The sequence below is a fragment of the Colletes gigas genome, unplaced genomic scaffold (genome assembly GCF_013123115.1).
Source record: "Colletes gigas isolate AHSC1104 unplaced genomic scaffold, ASM1312311v1 Colletes_gigas_Sc00009, whole genome shotgun sequence".
Classification (NCBI taxonomy): Eukaryota; Metazoa; Arthropoda; class Insecta; order Hymenoptera; family Colletidae; genus Colletes; species Colletes gigas.
In genome coordinates this window covers 5,290,073-5,313,681 of record NW_025106638.1, presented here as the reverse complement: position 1 = coordinate 5,313,681, position 23,609 = coordinate 5,290,073, and the positions used below count along the sequence as shown (strand labels likewise).

At 37.1% G+C, this 23,609-nt stretch overlaps 1 protein-coding gene across 1 annotated transcript in view; it reads right to left on the bottom strand.

Moving 5' to 3' along the window:
* The window catches only part of LOC122397267 (cGMP-specific 3',5'-cyclic phosphodiesterase-like), a 100,576-nt gene extending 94,336 nt beyond the window's left edge, over positions 1–6,240 (bottom strand). Inside the window, exon 1 of the mRNA XM_043396341.1 lies at positions 6,027–6,240. Coding sequence (XP_043252276.1) covers positions 6,027–6,116 — 90 coding nt within the window. The 5' untranslated portion in view covers positions 6,117–6,240. The remainder of the gene's footprint in view (positions 1–6,026) is intronic.
* Between the last annotated feature and the right edge of the window lie 17,369 nt (positions 6,241–23,609).

Sequence of the window (23,609 nt, the reverse complement as noted above, 5' to 3'; positions counted from 1 at the left end):
CGAAATCCTACCCACTTTCTAGAAAAAAATTCGAGAACGTGTGAAATTTGACGACGAAAAAAGAAAATTTTCAAATCGTTCTGGAAAAATTATTTTCGGTTGCGGGGGCCAATTACAATCATTTTTGGTCATTACAATTACTCCCGAAATTCTACGCACTTTCGAGAAAAAAATTCCTTACCAAAAATCTAATTAGGTGACGAAATTTTTCGACGAAAAAAGATTTCAAACCGTTCTAAAAAAATTATTTTCAGTTAAGAGAGTCAATTACGATCATTTTTGGTGAACAGACATACCCCCGAAATTCTACCCACTTTCGAGAAAAAAATTCGAGAATGTGCTGAAATTTTTCAGTGAAATTGAGAAGTTTCAAATCACTTTGGAAAAATTATTTTCGATTGAGGGGGTTAATTACAATCATTTTTGGTGAATAGACATACCCCCGAAATCTTACGCGCTTTCTAGAAAAAAATTCGAGAAGGTGCCCAAATTTTGCAGCGAATAAAAAAATTTCAAATCGTTCTGAAAAAATTCTTTTCAGTTATGAAAGTCAATTGCAATCATTTTTGGTCAACAGACATATCCTCGAAATAGTAACCATTTTTGAAAAAAAAATTCCTTAACCAGTTAACTGTGGCGATCTTTTTGCAAAGCGCGCACCAGTGTGTGTCGCGATAATCAAACGATGACGGGTATAGACGTCAAACACAGAGTATGTGTAATATGAAATTAGGTTGTAATAAAATGACTTTTATTTTTTTCATTTCATTACTCACATTTATTTATTTACTGAAATTAACATAAATATTTTGTATATGAACGAAAAAAAAACATGAAAAATCAATTTCTTACTTTAACTTGCTGTTAGAGAATGGCGTTGAGCGAAGCATGGTACAATGCATAATGAATATATGAATCCGTAATTGCTTCTGTGATGACTAATAGAAGACAACGATACATTTACGAAAACTAATTCGTAGTATATGTGGTTTTTTTATATTAATTATTTATAATTTTTATTTGTTTGTTTCATTTTGCCTTGACCTCGAAACATTTTAAACATATTAAAATTTACGAATATAATTTAGTTTTCGCCAAAATTACAATTTAAATATCAAATTGTATCAAAATTTTACGCATGACGGATATAGTCGTCATGACACAAAATTCTGCCACATCTGCATGACGGATATAGTCGTCAAACACACTTAACTGGTTAATTGCTTAAATTTTTCGGCGAAATTGAAAAGTTTCAAATCACTCTGGAAAAATTATTGTCGATTATAGGAGTCAATTACAATCATTTTTGGTCAACAGACATACCCCCAAAATCCTACCCACTTTCTAGAAAAAAATTCTAGAAGATGTGAAATTTTTCGAGGGAAAAAAAATTTTCCAATCGTTCTGAAATAATTATTTTCAGTTAAGAGAGTCAATTACGATCTTTTTTGGTGAAAAGGCATACCCCCAAAATCTTACGCACTTTCGAGAAAAAAATTCGAGTAGGTGCTAAAATTTTTCGGTGAGATTGAGAAGTTTTAAATCACTTTGGAAAAATTATTTTCGGTTGAGGGGGTTAATTACAATCATTTTTGGCGGATAGAGACGCAACAGTACAGTACGCAACGATAAGCTGCGATTTATCCTTGTCGTTTATTGCTTCGTTCGTGCAACCGTACTGACAGCAATTATCGTATATTGTATTTGTGGCGTCGCCTCCCATGCTCGCCACCAGAGGGCCCGCGCTCTCACAAGCAATCGACAAGTAAACGAGGTTTTTGAAACTTTTTTCTCGAGCCCTAACCCAAGGAAAACCAGAATAATACATCCTCATAAACATTGCAGACACTAAAAACATTTTAAGGTGCTGGTTATCGGGCGCCAGCCCAAGGTACTGCAGAGGAAACGGGAGGATGATAAAAAAAAAAAAATAAAAAACGATATCCTAGTCGTCTATGGCAGAGCCTGCTAGAAAACCTTACTGATGAGTCTACTAGCAGACCGGAATTAAAAGCGCCCCCTACTTTCCTTTTCTGTCCAACGAATTTCTCGAGTTCCTCAACCCGCCGCACAGCAACGCAACAATACGATTTATTATTGCACTTGGGACGATTACTCATTACGCTCCAGAGTGTTTTGAAACTTGGCGTGTCGGGAAGAAACGTCGTATCGATAACGCGTGTACGTAGATATACTTATTGCAAACTTAGAATAACAGCGGACTGTGCGATTAATCACGAACTATCGGGACCCTATATAGCGCATAGAAATGTTATCTAACAAGCTCGCGAAAGTTTAATCAATAACACCTACAGCACCATATCCATGATTCGAAATGTCAACCGTAAACAGCAATCAGCTCGAAATAATTTGTTTGAGTAGTACTCCGACCTACCTACTTTACAGTTCACGAGACAAATACATATCCCGCCCACCCAATGCACGGATCAATTTTACACAAACTCCCCGGAACTGCGTTGCCGACTTCCATATGCCCTGCGTGCATTCACTGTTCCTCGTTCCATTTTCCCTTACAGACGCTACGAGACACTGACAGTGGCTTCTAATTTGATTGCTCCCTCGACACGCTCGACGATACAAAGAATCCTTAAAAAATACTTTCGAAGGACCATAGTCGCGCATAGTCGACCTAAGAGCATTTATTTTATATCAACGCTACTAATCGCGAAGTATATATGTACATGTATATTTCTCGAAATAATAAAGAACATCCTAAAATGAGAAAACAGCATGAAAGATATTCATCTATCTATATTATCCGTGATGCATGTATGTGGAACCTCGATAATTGTACACGAACCTCGATAATTGCTCGCGAACCTCTTTCGTTGCATTTGTACTGCGACAAGTGGAAATAGAGTACAAAAGAACAGACAAATGGGGTGTCCTTTCTCATTCGATTGATTATTTCCATCATTTTGAAAATTCGAAATTCGAACGAGGGAACATAAAATTTTTCAATTTCACGACTATTTTTGTTGAATTTTTAATTTCTGTCATTAGTAGTGGTACTAAAAAAGTTAAATTAACTGCCAAATAACGTGCAAGTTTATTTTCGTCTCTGATCTGATTTAAAGAGGAACTAGAATTATAAGATACGTTAAAGTCTTATAACTTAATCGTCGTTTATATAAGACGTTGAAAAAAAGTTGATGGAATGTATTTTCTGTAGAATAGAATATCTCTAGAAACTTACTATATCATGGTGAAACTTACTATTTTATACTCGCATAATTAAATAGAGAGAAAAGAATTTTTTATAATTAGAATCTCAAGTAAATAATTTTACCTAATGTTTACATAACGAGGCACAGCAGACAGACTCAGAACGCTAATAATAAACTAATCTTGGCAATGAATTGTTTCTAGACACATATTAATACGAATTATTTTTGTGTTTTGGTACGACCAACTCGTACCCAAAGCATATATTGATAAATCTTTCTGAAACACCTTGTATATATTTATCCACAGTCACGAGAATGGAATCGTTTCATGCAGTTCTAGAGGAACTGCAAATAGAAAATAGAATTTAAATCAGAGGATGTCCGCGACCAGGAAATGCGTTGATATTTTCAGTATTTCTACTGAATTATACGCTCTGCTTGGGAGCTGTTTCTCGCGAGCGATACATCAAGCGCAGGAACATGCCTTTGTAGCGTATTATTCATGATGCATGGGTCCTGAACTGACTGGTTGTGTCAAATACTACACAGAGATCAAGATCGTTATACAAAATTAAATGGAAAATGTGGGATAAATGTTCTTGATGACATAAAAACACGATTTGGGTGCGTGTACACTTTCAGCTTCAACTGAACGTGAAGAAATGTTTCTGTTCGTGTCACTATTCATCAACATTGACAAAATCATGACTTGTTTAACATTCATATTTTTTGATTATACAGGGTGTTCCGTCAACCCAGGGAAAAATTTTAATAGTAGGTTCTAGATGCCAAAATAAGACGAAAATCAAGAATACCAATTTGTTGATGGTGGCTTCGTTAAAAAGTTATTAACAATTAAATTCAAAAATTTCAAATCGGTCTGAAAAAATTATTTTTAGCCAGAGGGCTCAATTACAATCATTTGTGGTGAATAGACATATCCCCAAAATCCTACGTACTTTCGAGAAAAAAATTCGAGTGGGTGCAGAAATTTTTCGGTGAAAAAAAATTTCAAATCAATCTAAAAAAATTATTTTTAGCCAGAGGGCTTAATTACAATGATTTATGGTGAATAGACATATCCCCGAAATCCTAACCATTTTCGAGAAAAAAATTCCTTACCGGAATTATAATTTCAGGCCAGAAATGTCATTCCGAAATTTTATGTGTATCTTTAAAACGTAAACTACGTGTATTTTGGTCGAGAATATGTAGGAATTCTAACAATATTGAAGAAGTTATTCCTTGACTCCGAAAAGTAAGAAAAACCCCATGAAAATGGTCCGATTTTCAAACAGCCATAACTTCTACAATAGTGAATATATTTCAATGAAACTTTTTTCTGAAGTAGAGCTCATGGGTACCTACCAAAAAGTATTAAACAACTTTTCTATAGGGCATCAAACAAAATTACTAAAAATCAAAAACGAATTCCTAAGAAAAGTCGATCCAGGGGTAGCTGTCGAAATCTTTTGGTGAAAAAAAAACATTTCAAATCGTTATGGAAAAAATATTTTTAGTTGCAGGAGCCAATTACAATCATTTTTGGTCAACAAACATACCCTCGAAATCCTAACCATTTTCGTGAAAAAAAATTCCTTAGGTGCTTAAATTTTTCAGCGAAATTGAAAAGTTTCAAATCACTCTGGAAAAAATATTTTCAATTACACGAGCCAATTACAATCATTTTTGGTCAACAGACATACTCTCGAAATCCCAACCGTTTTCGAGAAAAAAAATTCTTTATCGAAAATATACTGTGTGGCCAGAAAATAAAGCCCCAAAATAATGGGCCGAAAAAATACATTGGATGTAAGGTCAACTTTTATACCTCGCCCGTGGTGGGAACTACTATCGCTTGCACGCAGCTGTTCGCAGATTGCCGTTCTACAAACGGAACTTTAAACGTTAATAACTTTTTAACGAAGCCTCAATCAACAAATTAGTATTCTTAATTTTCGTCTTATTTTTGCCTCTAAAATCTCCCATTGAAATTTTTCCCAGTGGTGGCCGAACACCCTTATAGCTATACTAATATCATGGCATTCAAATCCGTGTAACAATTACGTCAATGCCTAAGTAAACAGCATCGATGCATCTAAAAACTGCAACTGCATTCTTATTCGAAATGGAACTCTATAATTTTTATCGCGCTATTCGATTCAGTCTCATAATCTTTGTACGATACCGAAAGAATTCCTATTCTTATCAGACGAAGAAGACGAAATAGAAATTACAAAAGCATTTAACATTCCGTAACACGATTAAATACAAATTGCCAGTGTTCGTCGATTGATGTATTCGATTGAAGTATTTTAATTAAAAAAGTATTCGATGCTACCCATCTCTATCTGTAAACCGTAGATGTATCGAAGGATTCTCCCATAAATAAATGGATAACCTATTTGGTTAAAATTGCGAATAAAGTAAATCGGATCACAAGTACAACAATTACATCCTCATAGTTTCCATGCAAACGTATGAAATTGCGTCTAATATCGTTATCTAGCCCGGTCAAATTGAGTAAAAGTGCTGAATTTTGTGCATCTCTGACGTGCAGTACAATGCGCCACTGCGTTCCATCGAGTCTAAAAATCGAGATGATCGGGGACGTTCATCGAACTTGGAGACATTGTCGCGCACGCGAATCGGAACGGTACTCTATAACAGTCACGTAATGGTGTATACGTGCATCGACAATTTCCCCCCCAGTTCGGTTCCCGTCGTGCTGTAACAGAAAATATTTCGAACGAGCGACAACGGTGGTTGCCGCGCGTCTTTTCGTCCGCGGAGCGTGACAGATCATGCGTGCTCGTGCGTATTCGTACTGCGACTCACCGGGTAGGGAGAGGACTCGTCATGTAGGACCACCCAGCGACGAGCGTCGCGACGGCCCCCGAAAGACAAGCACGTGGAGTACGGTATCATGGTGACGGTGGCGACAAGAAGGGGGCGTACAATCCGCTTGAACGTTGCCCACCGAGGACGTCTCTACTGATCGACTTCGCCGTGGCCACCGTTGGTCGACGTATCTCGTGTTTTCGGCGAACACGTTGTGACGTTCAGCGGCGTTCAAGCCCACGTTACGCCGCACCGCACCGCACGACAAACGAACGGGACAGAGAAGCCACGATGGGAAACAATAAGAGGTGCCCGGCTAGCCGAGGACCACGAGACTCGAGCGTAACCAGGGAATCGCGAGTGCGGATTGGTCGAGGCGAGTGCCACCGCCGTCTGCCGACCATTGCGCGCAACCGCGTCCAAGAGATCAATGAGACTCGAGGCGAAGAAGACACTCGCGTAAAAGCGCACGAACGTGCACGAGCGTGCACGAGAAACGCCGAAGAACACGGGCTGAAAATCGGGTTGCGACAACCCGCGATCGCGTGCATGGACGATACCAAGCTACGCGACGCACACTGGGGTATTTGATCCGAAAAGGCGGACAAAGCTATTTTAAAATATACTTGATCTTCAAATATTATTTATTGTTTGTCTAATGTCCGAATATTTTTAAAACACAAGAATTAAACGGTATTCGAAAACTTGGTAGATTGTAAACTTCACAATATAAACTTATAAAATTCAGAGATTCGAAAAGTATACGGGTTAAACAGACAGCCACTGTTTAACTGTTTACAGTTGGCAAATGTAGAAAAGTCTTTCTTCCCTCGCATGGGGTACGGAATTGGTTATTAACTATTTTATCCGATATTTAATGAAACTATTTTAAATTCGCAACCATTAATTTGGTCGTATAACTACTTTACTTTCCTTTGTGCGTGACTATAGCTTCACATTGCGTTGAGCGTAATATACATTAACTTGAGATTATATATGCCGGTTTATTTAATAAACTTAGTTTAGAGCTTATATTTGACATAAAAATAAATGTATTATTAAACCAGCGATTGCACGGCCATCTACGGCAGAACGTCCAAGTTTGTCGAGAAATAGTACGATGAAATAACCATCTTCGATGTTAGGTCGCGCCACAGACGAGATATACGAAATCGGTGTTATCGGACCGCACATCGGGGCGAAGAACGTACTTATGTGAAACCACAGACGAGATATATGAATAGACCTTTCACCACAGACGAGATATATGAATAGACCTTTCACCACAGACGAGATATATGAATAGACGTTTCACCTTATGGACTTTCGCGGCCGAATCTGACTGTCATACCGACCTGAAAATTCGTAGCTGATTTTAGCGGCCTCTTCTCATGGATGGCGGTTAGTTGAGAAACTAGGCACTGAATTAGCATTGATGGGCAGCCAGCTGACTGTGTACGTAAATACATGTGAGTTGATTATGGGAGGGATTGGAAAAGACAGTGGAGTATTATCAGACGGCAGACCCGTGCCGAAAGGGAACTGCCCCACCACTCACACACACTAATGCCAACCACCTTGTATATGAGTTCTGGCGTTTCGTATAGCTTCGTAGATTCGAGAAAGGCGGCGAATGTCAGTCTATCCTTCTTGCTCTCAACACAGCTGAAATTCGATCTCGCATATTCTCGAGCCGAGATTCTCGACTGCCTAGGCATTTTTGACTTTCCGACCTGTGTAGGCATATACAATGTATAAGCAATATACCATAATGAAGAAAAAATTACAAAAATTTGTTTTTACGGAAATACACGTTTTAAAACGATAATATTTTATGAACATATTTTAACCCTTTGCACTCGGTTGTCCCCTCTGAGGGGACATGAAAGTTTATTAGTGATTAAGGAGAATAAACTGATTTCACCGCAATTTTTTAAGAAACACATGTTTTCCTGTACTTTCCTATTAAAATGGGAAATATTCTATTAAAATGAGAAATATATCAGCCGTTTTTACGTTGGAAGTGGAAGGATTGTCGAGGATGGTCAGAGGCGTATGGTCGGATTCAAACACGTGGACAATAAACGTAACTATATAAACTATATTATTTAATGTTTACTAAAATTATTTAACATAAAGAACATAAAACGTAAACGTAAAAAACTATAAACGTAAAATCGAAACTTCATTCAAAGTCGAACCATTCCTATTGCTATCTTCGTTATAATCTAAATAAATTAACGTTCTTTGTCGGACAATAGAATGAATAATAAGCTACATATTCCAAATGTAGGCCAAAGAAACCGGGACTGCATTATTTGTTCCGACAGGAAAACACCAGGAGAAAGACGTCAAACAACATTTTATTGTGAAACATGTATAAATCAACCTGCTATGTATATTGGGAATTGTTTCAGAATTTACCATACCATAGAAAATTATGAGAAATAAATTTTTATTTTGTATTGTAAATATGTGATCTTCAATGTCCATAAATACATATAAACCAAATTTCAACACAATGCCTTACTTGGTTCCAAAGTTGTACCATATAATATCACGACTCAAGGGTTTTCGTTTTCGCGAGAAAGTAGCGTCGAGTTGCTGATAGCTAACGTCCGAAAAGGTGCCGAGTGCAAAGGGTTAACTATTAAAAAAGACATTTTTTTATAACAGCTGTGCTTAAAAACTCGATTTGTGTAGCCGGCCGCCTAACGGCGGCCACGCATTCATTTTCTATTTCAATTTTCTTTATTGATATTATCAGAAGTGGGAAAGATTTCAGCCATTATTTCGACAAATTTAATTATTAGATCATTAGCATGATATTGTCGACGGAAGAAGAATTCACCTAAATAGCCTACATAATGTATTTGGCGAGTTCCATACTTCAGAATATTCGAACCTTTGACAACAATGCAGAACTAGATTTAGCTCGACACATTATACATTATTTGTCGTCGGTTGTCATGCCGACTAATACAAACAAGAGAAAAAAGCAACGATCGTGGACTGATGCAACACAGAGCCACAGATATGTACATATAGACAGAATTCATTGTAGTAGTAGCGATATTTTTGAAGAAAAATCTCGGAAACTAAGGCCGAGCGGCGGTTATATGTATAGGAAAAAGTTGCTCAAAATGTTGATTTCTACAACATATTCAAAAATCATCGAAATCGGTGAGACCCGGCCTTTTCTAAATAATTACCTCATTTTCTTTCAATAATTCTCCATTGCAAAAATTCTACAGTATTCTTACATTTTTTTATATTTTAAAATTTTCCCATGTTATTAGAAAGTAGATATACAACGAAAGTTATACAATTTATAGTTCCTAGCATGTATAACATGTATATGTATATGTATAACGCATGGTCGCTTCGTATGGAAAGTCAATGAATCTTCAAAAAGCGCCCAGGTCCGATTTCGAGAAATGTAAGGTCTGTCGGTCACGATGGCTTTTGTCGTTTACTGACGATTCGAACGGTTGGCGATGCCAGGCTTGCTTTCGAGAAATGTAAACGACGTCAGCGATGCAAGAGCGAGAAGGAAAGCAAGTATCAGCCTGTTCTTCTCGGCTCTTCCGAAACTCAACGAGCTCACGTACACGCAATTGAGCATAGTGTGCGAAAGCGAGGAATGAGGAGTTTCCGGGGCCCCGATGCACAGTCTGATTAAACTGATTTCGAGTCGCAAATACGTTTCTGCCGAGTTATTTTTTTAATAAATGATGTATTACAATTTAAAATAAAAAATAGAGAATTTGCGGTGTACGTATCAATGAAATACATCCTTATGAATTTTAATAATCTTGAAATTTTTAAATACTCTAAATCGATTGATTTCTACAATGAAATTAATCGATTAATGTCCAATGATGGACCCTACAGCTTTAATTCCGTTAAAAAATAATAAAATTTATGTAGTTTTATTTTCAGTCTCACTTCCTCTTGTGTTAAATTCTGAATCTGTTGATAACGTAGCGAGTGACACGAAAATGGTAATGGGGTCCCGGGACCCCAGAAACTCCGGCCGAAAAATTACATTACGTGAAACGTCTATTCATATATGTATCTCGTCTGTGTTAGTATTTACGGGCAGCAGCTGGTAGTGAATGCGTAAATACATGTGAGTTGACTTATGGAACGGATTAAAAAACACAATTTTCAAACGACCATAAGACCTACAATAGTGAATGTATTTCAATGAAACTTTTTCTAAAGTGGAGCGCATGAGTACCTACAAAAAAAGTATTGGACAACTTTTCTGTAGGGCGTCAAACAAAATTACTAAAAATCAAAAATAAATTTTTAAGAAAAATCGACGTAGGAGGTAGGGGCCTAAATTTTTCGGCGAAATTGAAAAGTTTCAAATCACTCTGAAATATTATTTTCGGTTGCAAGGGTCAATTACAATAATCTTTGGTGAATACGCATACCCTCGGAATCCTACGCATTTTCGAGAAAAAAATTCTCGCCGAGGTTATCCTAGGTAGGAATCGCGATTGTAAAAGAAGTAGAATAAACATTCCAAGCTACCAGAAATTTATTTGAAAATCAAACGCGAAAAAATAATCGCAACACTAAAGACAATCGCGATCAAAATATTATTTACAACTTGCAACGAGATTAATGTTTACACGCAACTCTACCCTGGAAAACAAACGCGAAAATTGTCATTATTCGCAACTCTAAATGGAACTATACAATTAATAAAAATTATTTTCAACTTTAACTAGACAAAGAAATGCGAATAATTTATACTTCGCGACGCTAATAACAAACCGCGATCTGTTCTTAATCGTAACACTACTTTGAAAAAAAAAACACGAAAAATATTAATTGTTCGCAACTCTAACAGTAATCATGATATATTGATATTACTCGCAACGCTATCATACAAGCAAACGCGATTAGTATTGATATTTCGCTACACTAATAAAATCGCGTATTAAATAATGCGCAACGCTAATTTTATTAACGAGGACAGCCGTTGGATGAATTGATGCTGAAGCAGGTAGGTACCTGTGTTATATTTGAGGCATTCTCTACATCGCAACTCGACATTAAAAATCAATGGCGTCCATCCATTGCATACCGGTAGCGTCCCTTCCAGTCGAATTGCAGCAAAGTCTATAACAGAGATAAAACAAAAATTACGATCCATTGCGTTAGAATAAATGCATTCACACCTTAATTAAAGATCGACTGAACCCGAAATATGGTATATGAATTGATAATTACGTTTGTAGATATCATAATTGACGTCGATTAGACATGTAAGAAAACGCACGAAACTAGCTCGACTTTTTTCGCGATTCCGGCAGAATGTCTAGTAGATACGCGTTAATATTACATGAAAGCACCAACAAAGATTAACGGTGAGTACTACGAACGATGAAGGGACATTCAAATGACAATAATTAAAAATTACGTACCTAATTAGACGCGAAACTGTTAACGCACTTATCGCCCCACTTCCCAGACGAAGAATGACGAACAGGTTCGGACACGTCTCCCGCGCGAGGAGTGGGGGGAGTGGGGAGTGGGGAGTGGGGTGAGGGAGTCACGTACCCCGTCTCGATTCTCGATGTTTACTTCGAAGGTAAGATTAAGCCTTATATTTCGAATAACATTGATGATATACATATTTAGGATCTGTGGCTGTAAAATAAATATAAAAGAATATCAGAGAAACAATTAATTACTTAATTGACGTTATATTCTTGTGACGTCAGAATGCAAGCTTCTGATTGGCTCTGCTTGAACTTTGAATATCGACCTGTTATTGGATGCACTAGTTACTAGATCGATTCAAATATATTAATTCTAATCATAGAAATATATAATGTGTTAATATTAATTTTCACCTGAATTTCAATCGGTTTCTTATACAGGGTGTTCGGCCACCTCTAGCAAAAATTTTAATGAGCGATAGTAGAGGCCAAAATAAGACGAAAATCAAGAATACTAATTTGTTGATGGAAGTTTCGTTAAAAAGTTATTAACAATTAAATTCAAAAATTTCAAATCGTTCTGGAAAAATTATTTTCGGTTGCGGGGGTCAACTACAATCATTTTTGGTGAGTACACATACCTCCGAAATCCTATCTACTTTCGAGAAAAAAAATCGAGTAGGTGCTGAAATTTTTCGGCGAAAAAAAATTTTTCAAATCGTTATAAAAAAATTATTTTCGGTTGCGGGGATCAATTACAATCATTTTTTATCATTACACATACCTCCGAAATTGTACGCACTTTCGAGAAAAAAATTCCTTACTGAAAATCCAATTAGGTGCCTAAATTTTTCAACGGTGAAAAAAAATTGCAGATCGTTGTGGAAAAATTATTTTCGGTTGCGGGAGTCAATTACAATCAGTTTTTGTCATTAGACATACCCACGAAATCCTGCCCACTTGCGAGAAAAAAAATAGAGAAGGTGTGAAATTATTCGAGAAAATTAAAAAATTGCAAATCGTTGTGGAAAATTATTTTCGGTTGTAGGGTTCAATTACAGTCATTTTTGGTGAATAGACATACCCCCGAAATCTTGCGCATTTTCGAGAAAAAAATTCAGTAAGGGCGGCACTTTAAACGTTAATAACTTTTTAACGAAGCTTCCATCAACAAATTGGTATTCTTGATTTTCGTCTTATTTTGGCCTCTACTATCGCTCATTAAAATTTTTGCTAGAGGTGGCCGAACACCCTGTATAAATGTTCCTTTTGTGTGTAGTATATTTTCAAAAGTTATTTGTCTCAATTTTCACTAGATCTACATAAAAGCCTATCGTGATTCTGTGACGGTACCATTAGGTAATCTGTTGTGCGGGCAGATGTCAGCAGCAATAATTTTTTCGTGACACACGGATTAAGGACACAGACAATGGATCGTGTAAACGTGTAAACAACACAGTTTCCCGTGCCACGCGACCAGAGAGTCAACAGCCCTGCTTGAAGGTGAAGTCGAGAGCCCGGCGACCAAAGATGTAAACGCAGACCGATCGAGTTTCCATAGCACAAACGTCTCGAAGCACCGAACCTGGCTAGCAAATGCTAGCAATGGTAGGAATAAAATTACTTTTAAGAAATATTTTAGAATAGACATGAAATAGTTGCAGACGAGTAACAGATTAGAGTATACATTTAGTCAAACATTGTGAATATTAATGTTTTTGTGTATTCTATACATAAACTACAAAATTTACATGAAACGCATTGATTAATTTTTCGATCACACATTAATATATTTACATGTCATTAACTAGATATTTCGATCGACTTGATTACCCATGAATAGTATAATACATCAATATGTCATTTTTACGAGACACTATTGAATTAATCGAATATATCGATGTTCTAGCAGAGCCAATGACAAGCTTGCATTCTGACGTCACAAGAATATAACGTCAATTAAGTAATTAATTGTTTATCTGATATCTTTTTATATGTATTTTGCAGCCACAAATCCTAAATATGTATATCATCAATGTTATTCGAAATATATGGCTTAATCTTTCCTTCAAAGTATACATCGAGAATCGAGACGGGGTACGTGACTCCCTCACCCCACTCCCCACTCCCCACTCCCCCCACTCCTCGCGCGGGAGACGTGTCCGAACCTGTTCGTCATTCTTCGTCTGGAAAGTGGGGCGATAAGTGCGTTAACAGTTTCGCGTCTAATTAGGTACGTAATTTATAAATATTGTCATCTGAATGTCCCTTCATCGTTCGTAATACTCACCGTTACTCTTTGTTGGTGCTTTCATGTAATATTAACGCGTATATACTAGAAATTCTGCAGGCATCGCGAAAAAAGTCGAGTCAGTTTCGTGCATTTTCTTACATGTCTAATCGACGTCAATTATGATATCTACAAACGTAATTATCAATTCATATACCATGTTTCGGGTTCAGTCGATCTTTAATTAAGGTGTGGATGCATTTATTTTAACGCATCGGATCGTAATTTTTGTTTTATTTCAGTTACAGACTTTGCTGCAATTCGACTGGAGGGATGCTACCGGCATGCAATAGATGGACGCCATTGATGCTTGGGAATCACAAATCGAGGGAATACGAAATTCAATATTGGTAAACTCAACTTCATTATAACAAGTGAGTATGTACCTACATATGTTTAGCAGTTTCTGTGTTTTTATCGATTAAATTTAATACTAAATCGATAGATAGACAGATCTGTGTGTTTATTAATTTATTTTTTATTTCTAATACCAAATTTTAATTTTTTCTTTTAGAAATTTTTATGACCGCGCGCAACGCGATCAGTAAATTCAGTGCTTGCGTCGTTTAGAGTTTCTTTTTTTTCAAAGCACAGTGGCTTCCAGTAAATTATCGTTTCGATTTTAGAGACACGCGAAATTCGAGTCAGTGTATATTGAGTTCTCCTGAATTGTAGTCAGAGCACCGAGGCTCTTTGCTTCATGAATCGAGATAGTAGAGTCAGGGCGTCACTGAACAGGAGTACATATTTGGCGATGCCCACGAGCAAAGAATGCAAGTATCTTCGTACTTTGTTCCGAGTACGTTTAGAAAAAAATTCTTTTTTTGAAATGTTGCTACATTAAATCTTCAATATTAGGAAACATTTTTTTATTAAAATTAAAATCTCTACAACTTAAGAAATAGAGTGTTATATTTGCTATTTCTTTTTATAGGATTCTAACATCCCATCAACGTACCTACTTACGTATCCAGGAACCTCTTGGACGACTTCGCTGCTGACTACGTTGCTGATTTCGGTGATGACTTCGCTGATGACTCCTACTAGCCAACATCGTCGTGAGGGTGCTTGCATTGTACAATTGGTGAGTTGCATGCCAATTTTTATTTCTCTGGTCCCCAATCACGTCGTAGGACAAAAAGGTCCGAATCGACGCGGGTGACCAGTTGTATACGTGCAATCTTTGACAAATACAGTGACCACGGGTATGAATCATACCCGTGAGTAGTAACATGTACTGTTATATTTTTTTTAGTGTAGGCTAGGGTCTTCTTGTGCTCCGCGATTTCTAATTAGACAAGTGAATGCTCCATAGTATGATAAATTATATTTTACTTCACTAAATTATTGTACTAACTTAACTGGATTTATTATAATAATGATTATTGAATATATAATTTTGAATATTGATTGTTTTTTTATATTGTTCGTGTCTCGCGTGTAAATATAATTTAATAACGTTGTATCAAAGATAGAAAAGCCTTTCCTTACATATTGAAAAATATGTTTTAATTTATTGTTAATGGGATAGCAATAAGAGATGCACTGTGGTCGAAAGTATAGGCACATATAACGATAACGAGCAGAAGACTTTATTATATAGGGTGAAACACATAATGATCTGTTACGTTGTGTCTGGACGCGAACTCGCGACGATCTGATGAACGCACGGCACGGTGTCGATTTAACAATCGACGATCGCCCTAACCGAAAAGGGCGATTGCACGCCGTGTGTAAACCACGACGTGTGCAACGCTGAACCGTTAACGGATTCCGTCTCGTGATATACCACGAACGGTTTCCTGTGACAACATAATTTATGCACAAGAAAACATTTCGCGACGGATAAATTCTTGAGTCATGCATTGTGTACTATTTTCATTTCTAAAAAATATGCTTTGATGACAGAATTGCCCGAGGGTTGAATATTTTAATTAGTATCCTTCAATAATTTATCTTCAATTTTCAAAGTAAAGTATTTTCTCGTAAAGTCTTGATTAAAGTATTTTCTCTTAAATAATTCAATTTTAATCATAATAATTTTCCTCACTAATAATATTTCTCATTATTAATGTACATTAATCGTTTGTTCCTCATTTGTTACAAATAGAAAGTCCAGTAAAAGAAATAAATAAATAAATACTATTTCGTTATTCGTTAGTATTCACTATAATCATTTTTTTAGTCGAGGATTTTCAGGTTACCTTTCCGTGTTCATTGCCTAAACTCACCCAAGTGCCCAGGTGCTCCTTGCGTGAGCGAAAGCAATGTGCACGATGATTTAGTTTATAAAATATACATATATGCGACTGACATTGCGCTAGTGTATCGTGCGCGACGCAATTTACACATGTGTGTGTTTGTGTTTAGGCTGTGTAATTGCGTCGTTTTAAAAGTTCATAATAACTGACAATAAAAATTCTCTTTCACCATTTACATATTTTTTACATACACAAAGATTGTAGTATGAAATATTGAATCAAATCAAACTACGGCAATTAGATTCTTGATCTTAAATAACAGAATGAAAGTCGATTGCGATCATTTATACAATAACATATTTTTTAAAACATTCTACTAGATGAAAATAACGTAATACGTATAATATAAATACGCAATGGCCAGTTGGCTTTGTCAGTTGATTTCAGAAAATTGGTACGTACATTAGAGAGTGAATGTTGTGTGAAATGTTCGGGTGTCGGAGGAACCCCGGGGAATCCTCTCTAGTGTAGGCTTTGCGCCCGGACATTATGTGTGAGAACCGTGGAGTGTTTGCTTGCGAGAATGAGTTTTGCTATTTTTCAAATACAGGTTTAGGTAGGTAGGTAACTTGGTTTCTGGTATGTGTGTTAGTTGTAAGTAGTTAGGGTCAGGGCAGGACTGTACAGGTCCTGTGCCTGTAGTTCGATTTGAGGAGTCGAAACGTTAGCCGATCCAAACGGATTGTTCCGTTTGTGTTGGTTTTAGTTTCGATTCTTTGAATCGCGTGGCTTTACAGTCGCTCTTCGCGGTCGCGTTCTCTGTCGCGGTAGGTTCCCCGAAACGCTCGTCCCGCTCGAGTTTCGTCACATTCGTTCTGATAACGATTCCTAGAATCGTTGAGGAACTGTATGTTGCACGGAATCTCGAGCCTAGTATTAAGTTTCAGGCTTTGGCAGGACCGCCGAAGAGAAAAAAGGCTCTGCGGAGTCGAAGAGGCCCTGACAAATTGTCTCAAGAGTGGGCTACAACAAATGGCTCTTCATCTTCATCTTCGGATGACGATGGAAAGTCATTCTCTGTTACTACTTTGTCACTGTATTTGTCTGTAGTTGTAGTAGTTTGTTGTAGTTTTTCAGATAGTACTTATATCACAACAATCAGTATTTTGGGGTAAATCGCGGTTTGCATTAGTGTTCTAATTAATTTTATAGTTAACTTTAGAGTTGCGAATAATGACAATTTTCGCGTTTGTTTTTCTAGGGTAGAGTTGCGTGTAAACATTAATCTCGGTTTGCAGTAGCGTTGCGAAATACGAATATTAATCGCGTTGCAAGTTGTAAATAATATAAATTCGATCGCGATTGTCTTTTGTGTTGCGATTATTTTTTCGCGTTCGATTTTCAGGGTAGGGTCCAGGAATCAACTGTGATTTTCCGCAGCCTGTATTCTTTCATTTCGTTGGGAAGCAAACGAATTCTTGTAATTTCATCTCTGACCAGAAGAAGCGCTATGGTCGTTTTCTCTAGCCTGTTGGTAATATTGTGAGCGACACCGAAATGATAATGAGGCTCTAGAGCCCCTTACAAATGGGCTGAAAATATACATTGGATGTAAGATCATAGACGAGATATATGAATAGACGTCTCACGTAATGTAATTTTTCGGCCGGAGTTTCTGGGGTCCCGGGACCCCATTACCATTTTCGTGTCACTCGCTACGTTATCAACAGATTCAGAAATTAACACAAGAGGAAGTGAGACAGAAAATAAAATTACATAAATTTTATTATTTTTTAACGGAATTAAAGCTGTAGGGTCCATCATTGGACATTAATCGATTAATTTCATTGGAGAAATCAATCGATTAAGAGTATTTAAAAATTTCAAGATTATTAAAATTCATAAGGATGTATATCATTGATACGTACACCGCAAATTCTCTATTTTTTATTTTAAATTGTAATACATCATTTATTAAAAAAATAACTCGGCAGAAACGTATTTGCGACTCGAAATCAGTTTAATCAGACTGTGCATCGGGGCCCCGGAAACTCCTCATTCCTCGCTTTCGCACACTATGCTCAATTGCGTGTACGTGAGCTCGTTGAGTTTCGGAAGAGCCGAGAAGAACAGGCTGATACTCGCTTTCCTTCTCGCTCTTGCATCGCTGACGTCGTTTACATTTCTCGAAAGCAAGCCTGGCATCGCCAACCGTTCGAATCGTCAGTAAACGACAAAAGCCATCGTGACTGACAGACCTTACATTTCTCGAAATCGGACCTGGGCGCTTTTTGAAGATTTATTGACTTTCCATACGAAGCGACCATGCGTTATACATATACATATACATGTTATACATGCTAGGAACTATAAATTGTATAACTTTCGTTGTATATCTACTTTCTAATAACATGGGAAAATTTTAAAATATAAAAAAATGTAAGAATACTGTAGAATTTTTGCAATGGAGAATTATTGAAAGAAAATGAGGTAATTATTTAGAAAAGGCCGGGTCTCACCGATTTCGATGATTTTTGAATATGTTGTAGAAATCAACATTTTGAGCAACTTTTTCCTATACATATAACCGCCGCTCGGCCTTAGTTTCCGAGATTTTTCTTCAAAAATATCGCTACTACTACAATGAATTCTGTCTATATGTATGTACATATCTGTGGCTCTGTATTGCATCAGTCCACGATCGTTGCTTTTTTCTCTTGTTTGTATTAGTCGGCATGACAACCGACGACAAATAATGTATAATGTGTCGAGCTAAATCTAGTTCTGCATTGTTGTCAAAGGTTCGAATTTTCTGAAGTATGGAACTCGCCAAATATATTATGTAGGCTATTTAGGTGAATTCTTCTTCCGTCGACAATATCATGCTAATGATCTAATAATTAAAGTCGAAATAATGGCTGAAATCTTTCCCACTTCTGATAATATCAATAAAGAAAATTGAATTAGAAAATGAATGCGTGGCCGCCGTTTGGCGGCCGGCTACACAAATCGAGTTTTTAAGCACAGCTGTTATACGCATTCATTGCCGGCCGCCTCGATGTATCTATAGAAAATAAAAAATAAAAATTTATTTCTCATAATTTTCTATGGTATGGTAAATTCTGAAACAATTCCCAATATACATAGCAGGTTGATTTATACATGTTTCACAATAAAATGTTGTTTGACGTCTTTCTCCTGGTGTTTTCCTGTCGGAACAAATAATGCAGTCCCGGTTTCTTTGGCCTACATTTGGAATATGTAGCTTATTATTCATTCTATTGTCCGACAAAGAACGTTAATTTATTTAGATTATAACGAAGATAGCAATAGGAATGATTCGACTTTGAATGAAGTTTCGATTTTACGTTTATAGTTTTTTACGTTTACGTTTTATGTTCTTTATGTTAAATAATTTCAGTAAACATTAAATAATATAGTTTATATAGTTACGTTTATTGTCCACGTGTTTGAATCCGACCATACGCCTCTGACCATCCTCGACAATCCTTCCACTTCCAACGTAAAAACGGCTGATATATTTCTCATTTTAATAGAATATTTCCCATTTTAATAGGAAAGTACAGGAAAACATGTGTTTCTTAAAAAATTGCGGTGAAATCAGTTCATTCTTCTTAATCACTAATAAACTTTCATGTCCCCTCAGAGGGGACAACCGAGTGCAAAGGGTTAAAATATGTTCATAAAATATTATCGTTTTAAAACGTGTATTTCCGTAAAAACAAATTTTTGTAATTTTTTCTTCATTATGGTATATTGCTTATACATTGTATATGCCTACACAGGTCGGAAAGTCAAAAATGCCTAGGCAGTCGAGAATCTCGGCTCGAGAATATGCGAGATCGAATTTCAGCTGTGTTGAGAGCAAGAAGGATAGACTGACATTCGCCGCCTTTCTCGAATCTACGAAGCTATACGAAACGCCAGAACTCATATACAAGGTGGTTGGCATTAGTGTGTGTGAGTGGTGGGGCAGTTCCCTTTCGGCACGGGTCTGCCGTCTGATAATACTCCACTGTCTTTTCCAATCCCTCCCATAATCAACTCACATGTATTTACGTACACACTCAGCTGGCTGCCCATCAATACTAATTCAGTGCCTAGTTTCTCAGCTAACCGCCATCCATGAGAAGAGGCCGCTAAAATCAGCTACGAATTTTCAGGTCGGTATGACAGTCAGATTCGGCCGCGAAAGTCCATAAGGTGAAACGTCTATTCATATATCTCGTCTGTGGTGAAACGTCTATTCATATATCTCGTCTGTGATACGAGTACACCTTTCACCTTATGGACCTTTGCGGCCGAATCTGACTGCCATACCGACCTGAAAATTCGGAGGTGATTTTAGCGGCCTCTTCTCATGGATGGCGGTCAGTTGAGAAACTCACTGAATTAGTGTGATAGACAGCAGCTAGTGCGTGTAAATGCATACCAATTGAAAAGTACGAATTATTCGCGATTCCTTGACTAGTTAAAGTTGTAAATAATTTACTAAAAATTATTGCATAAAAAGAGATGCATTAAAAAGAGATAAAAAAAAATTTCAATTTCTTCAATCCGTAACAGTGATGTCTCCTCCCTTAATTTCCTTGGAGCTGCAGAGTTTCCGTTTACGCACGCCGCTGCATATTTCACGTAGAAAACAATGGCGTGGCCGTCAAAGGGTAAATAAATTATCGACGATCGCGTCGATCGATAGGCGTGCATTAATATTCGCGAGATTGCACGTTGTAACTCGGATACGATATTCGCAATTAGCGCTACATCTAATTTCGCGGTCGGCCGCGATCGGTTGTGCCCCTTGTATCGAGTCGTCGCCGTCGAACACTATCGCCACCGACAGCCAACAGATTATTGCGCTATGTTGAACAACGCCTCGCGTGCTTACGATTCATCGTGACCGTGTTAAGTCTCGTTCGATCTACGTACACGATATTAAATTTCCACTCGTCGACGGGAGCGTTCGCCCTTCGCGATGCGTTTCTATTTAAGGCCGGATTACAATGGTCGCCGTTCGTTCGGGGTACAATTTCATTTCCGCTTTTACGGCACCGGCCCAGTCCATTGCCCGTGTTGTCTTCGCGTCTTAACGCTAGATTTACGGGCATTGATCGCACGCATATTTATCGATACTCTTCATGTTGACGATTATTAGGTCGTGCCAAGTTTTCTACTGCTACTTGAAGCAATAGTTTAAACATATAATGGAATTTTATGAAAAATAGTAAATCTCTTCTCGTTTGACAACTCCCTCCCCCTTCGTTTGGCGAAGCCATTGTATCGTCCCTAGAAAACTTGTTTCATTTTTTTTTAAATTGAGTTCAATTCTTTTTCTTAAAACGTTAACATTTTCAAATTATTTACCCACTGATAAGCCTGGAGATTGTTATATTTTATTTCTTATAACAAAAATATTCATGCGACCAAGCTAGTGTGGATTCCAAACTTCGAACTTCGACACGATATCTATTTGTTTCAAATTTCTATGAATTGTTGATGTTACTATATTTGAAATTTCGGAAGTCCCCGCGACTGACAAATTTTCTTTGTTTTCTATTAAATTACAAATTTTATCCATGTCAATTTCAGAATATCGAACGGCACGGACTTATGGGACGACCTAATATCTTGTAATACAATTTTTCTTTTAATTAGAATATGTATTCATGCCAGTGCATCTAACAAAACTTGTGAAAAATTTACTCGACTGAATTTTTGAAAATTCATCGTAATTTTCTATGAGAGAATATATAAACACTTATTTCCATTGCGTTATACATTTCTTCGCGTATCTATCGTTTCAATTTCGTTGGTACAAATAAACACACTATAATTGTCGGTAGTTCTAGTGTTAAACGACACTGACAGAACTACAAAGCAGAATTATGTTCGAAAAATGGAAGAATGTTGCAAGTCGGAGCGAAAAATACAGTATTGAACAGAAATACTTTTTACAAAAAAAAAGGATCGATTTCTGTTTACATGTTAACACTTTAATGGCCGCACGTATCACGCGAAGACCGTTGTTCGTCACCACTGATATTGTAGACCAAAGTGAGATACACGAAGATGCTAGGAATATTATTATAAGGAATTACAAATGTAACTTCACAAACGTAATAAGTAACTGATCACGCACACGTGACAGTGGCCAAAGTCTGTTAGCTCGGAAAGATCACGTATACGTGACAGCGGCCGTCAGAGTGTCAAGAAGACAACCTTCTATATGATAAATGAAATCAAAGAATCAACGTTTGTCTCCTCGCGACAAACGTAACAAAGAGCCTCGAGTTTCTCGACTTTAAAATTGCGCATGTTATTTCGGAAAGGATACCACCATGTTCGTCGTTGTACGCGTTTCTTTGTCCCCCCTCTCCCCCTTCCGCGATATCGTGAATTTATTTTCGTGGCCTCGAATTAGTCGTGGGTCAATGACAAGCTGCGGAGAAGATAGTTAGCGGGGGAACGATCGCGGTGTCGGTGTCCAAGCGCTTTTAACTGTCAAAAGAAAAATATTTTCTGCGGACGGGAAAGGAAAACAAGAAACAAAGCGGTAAAGAGCGACAGAGGGCAGAGGTAGAAACGGAGGGACGGGTCGAAGGAGTTGACGTTCCGTTACTGAAATAGCCTTAAACTACCACAAGTCAAAAATACTCGTGCCGTTCCGTTTAATGGTTCGGGACACGTAGGGGCGAACCGAAGAAAGTACGGAGAAGAGGGTGGAGTAGCTAGAAAACGACGCCATTGCGGCCTCGACGCGCAGCGGGACGGATTTCTCGAAACGTGATCAAAAATTTGAGTTCCCGATTTACAGCTGCGGACAGAATTAGAGTAGACAGGTGAAGAAAGTATAAATTAAATTTAAACAAATTGATATAACTATTATTCGCTTGAGTTTTATACACAATATACTTTTATGGTACATAGATTATTTAATGTATAATTGAAATTAATATTTACATTTGTGTTGAAATAAGGTATTCTTAACGAAAATGTTAAGTGGACAGATAATAAAATATATAAAAATATAATCAATATTTAGCGTGACCACCCTGGAGTTCCATTTACCAGATTTTTCGAATTTAGTACGCTTCATAAGTTTTCGATTAGATTCAAATCCGGCGTTTGTGCCGGCCATTCCAATAATTTAATATTGGAATCCTCAAAAAATTTCGGCTTCGTTAAAAAGTTATTAACAATTAAATTCAAAAATTTCAAATCGTTCTGGAAAAAATATTTTCGGTTGCGGGGGTCAATTATAATCATTTTTGGTGAATAGACATACCCCCGAAATCCTACCCACTTTCTAGAAAAAAATTCAGAAAGATGAACCATTTTGACAAAATTAAAAAATTTCAAATCACTCTAAAAAAATTATTTTCGACTGCGAGGGACAATTACAATCATTTTTGGTCATTACACATACCCCCGAAATTCTATGCACTTTCGAGAAAAAAATTCTTTACTGAAAATCTAATTAGGTGCCTTTTGACGGAAAAAAAAATTTCAAATCGGTTCGGAAAAATTATTTTCAGTTGCGGGGGTCAATTAGAATCATTTTTGGTGAATAGACATACCCCCGAAATCCTGCGCATTTTCGAGAAAAAAA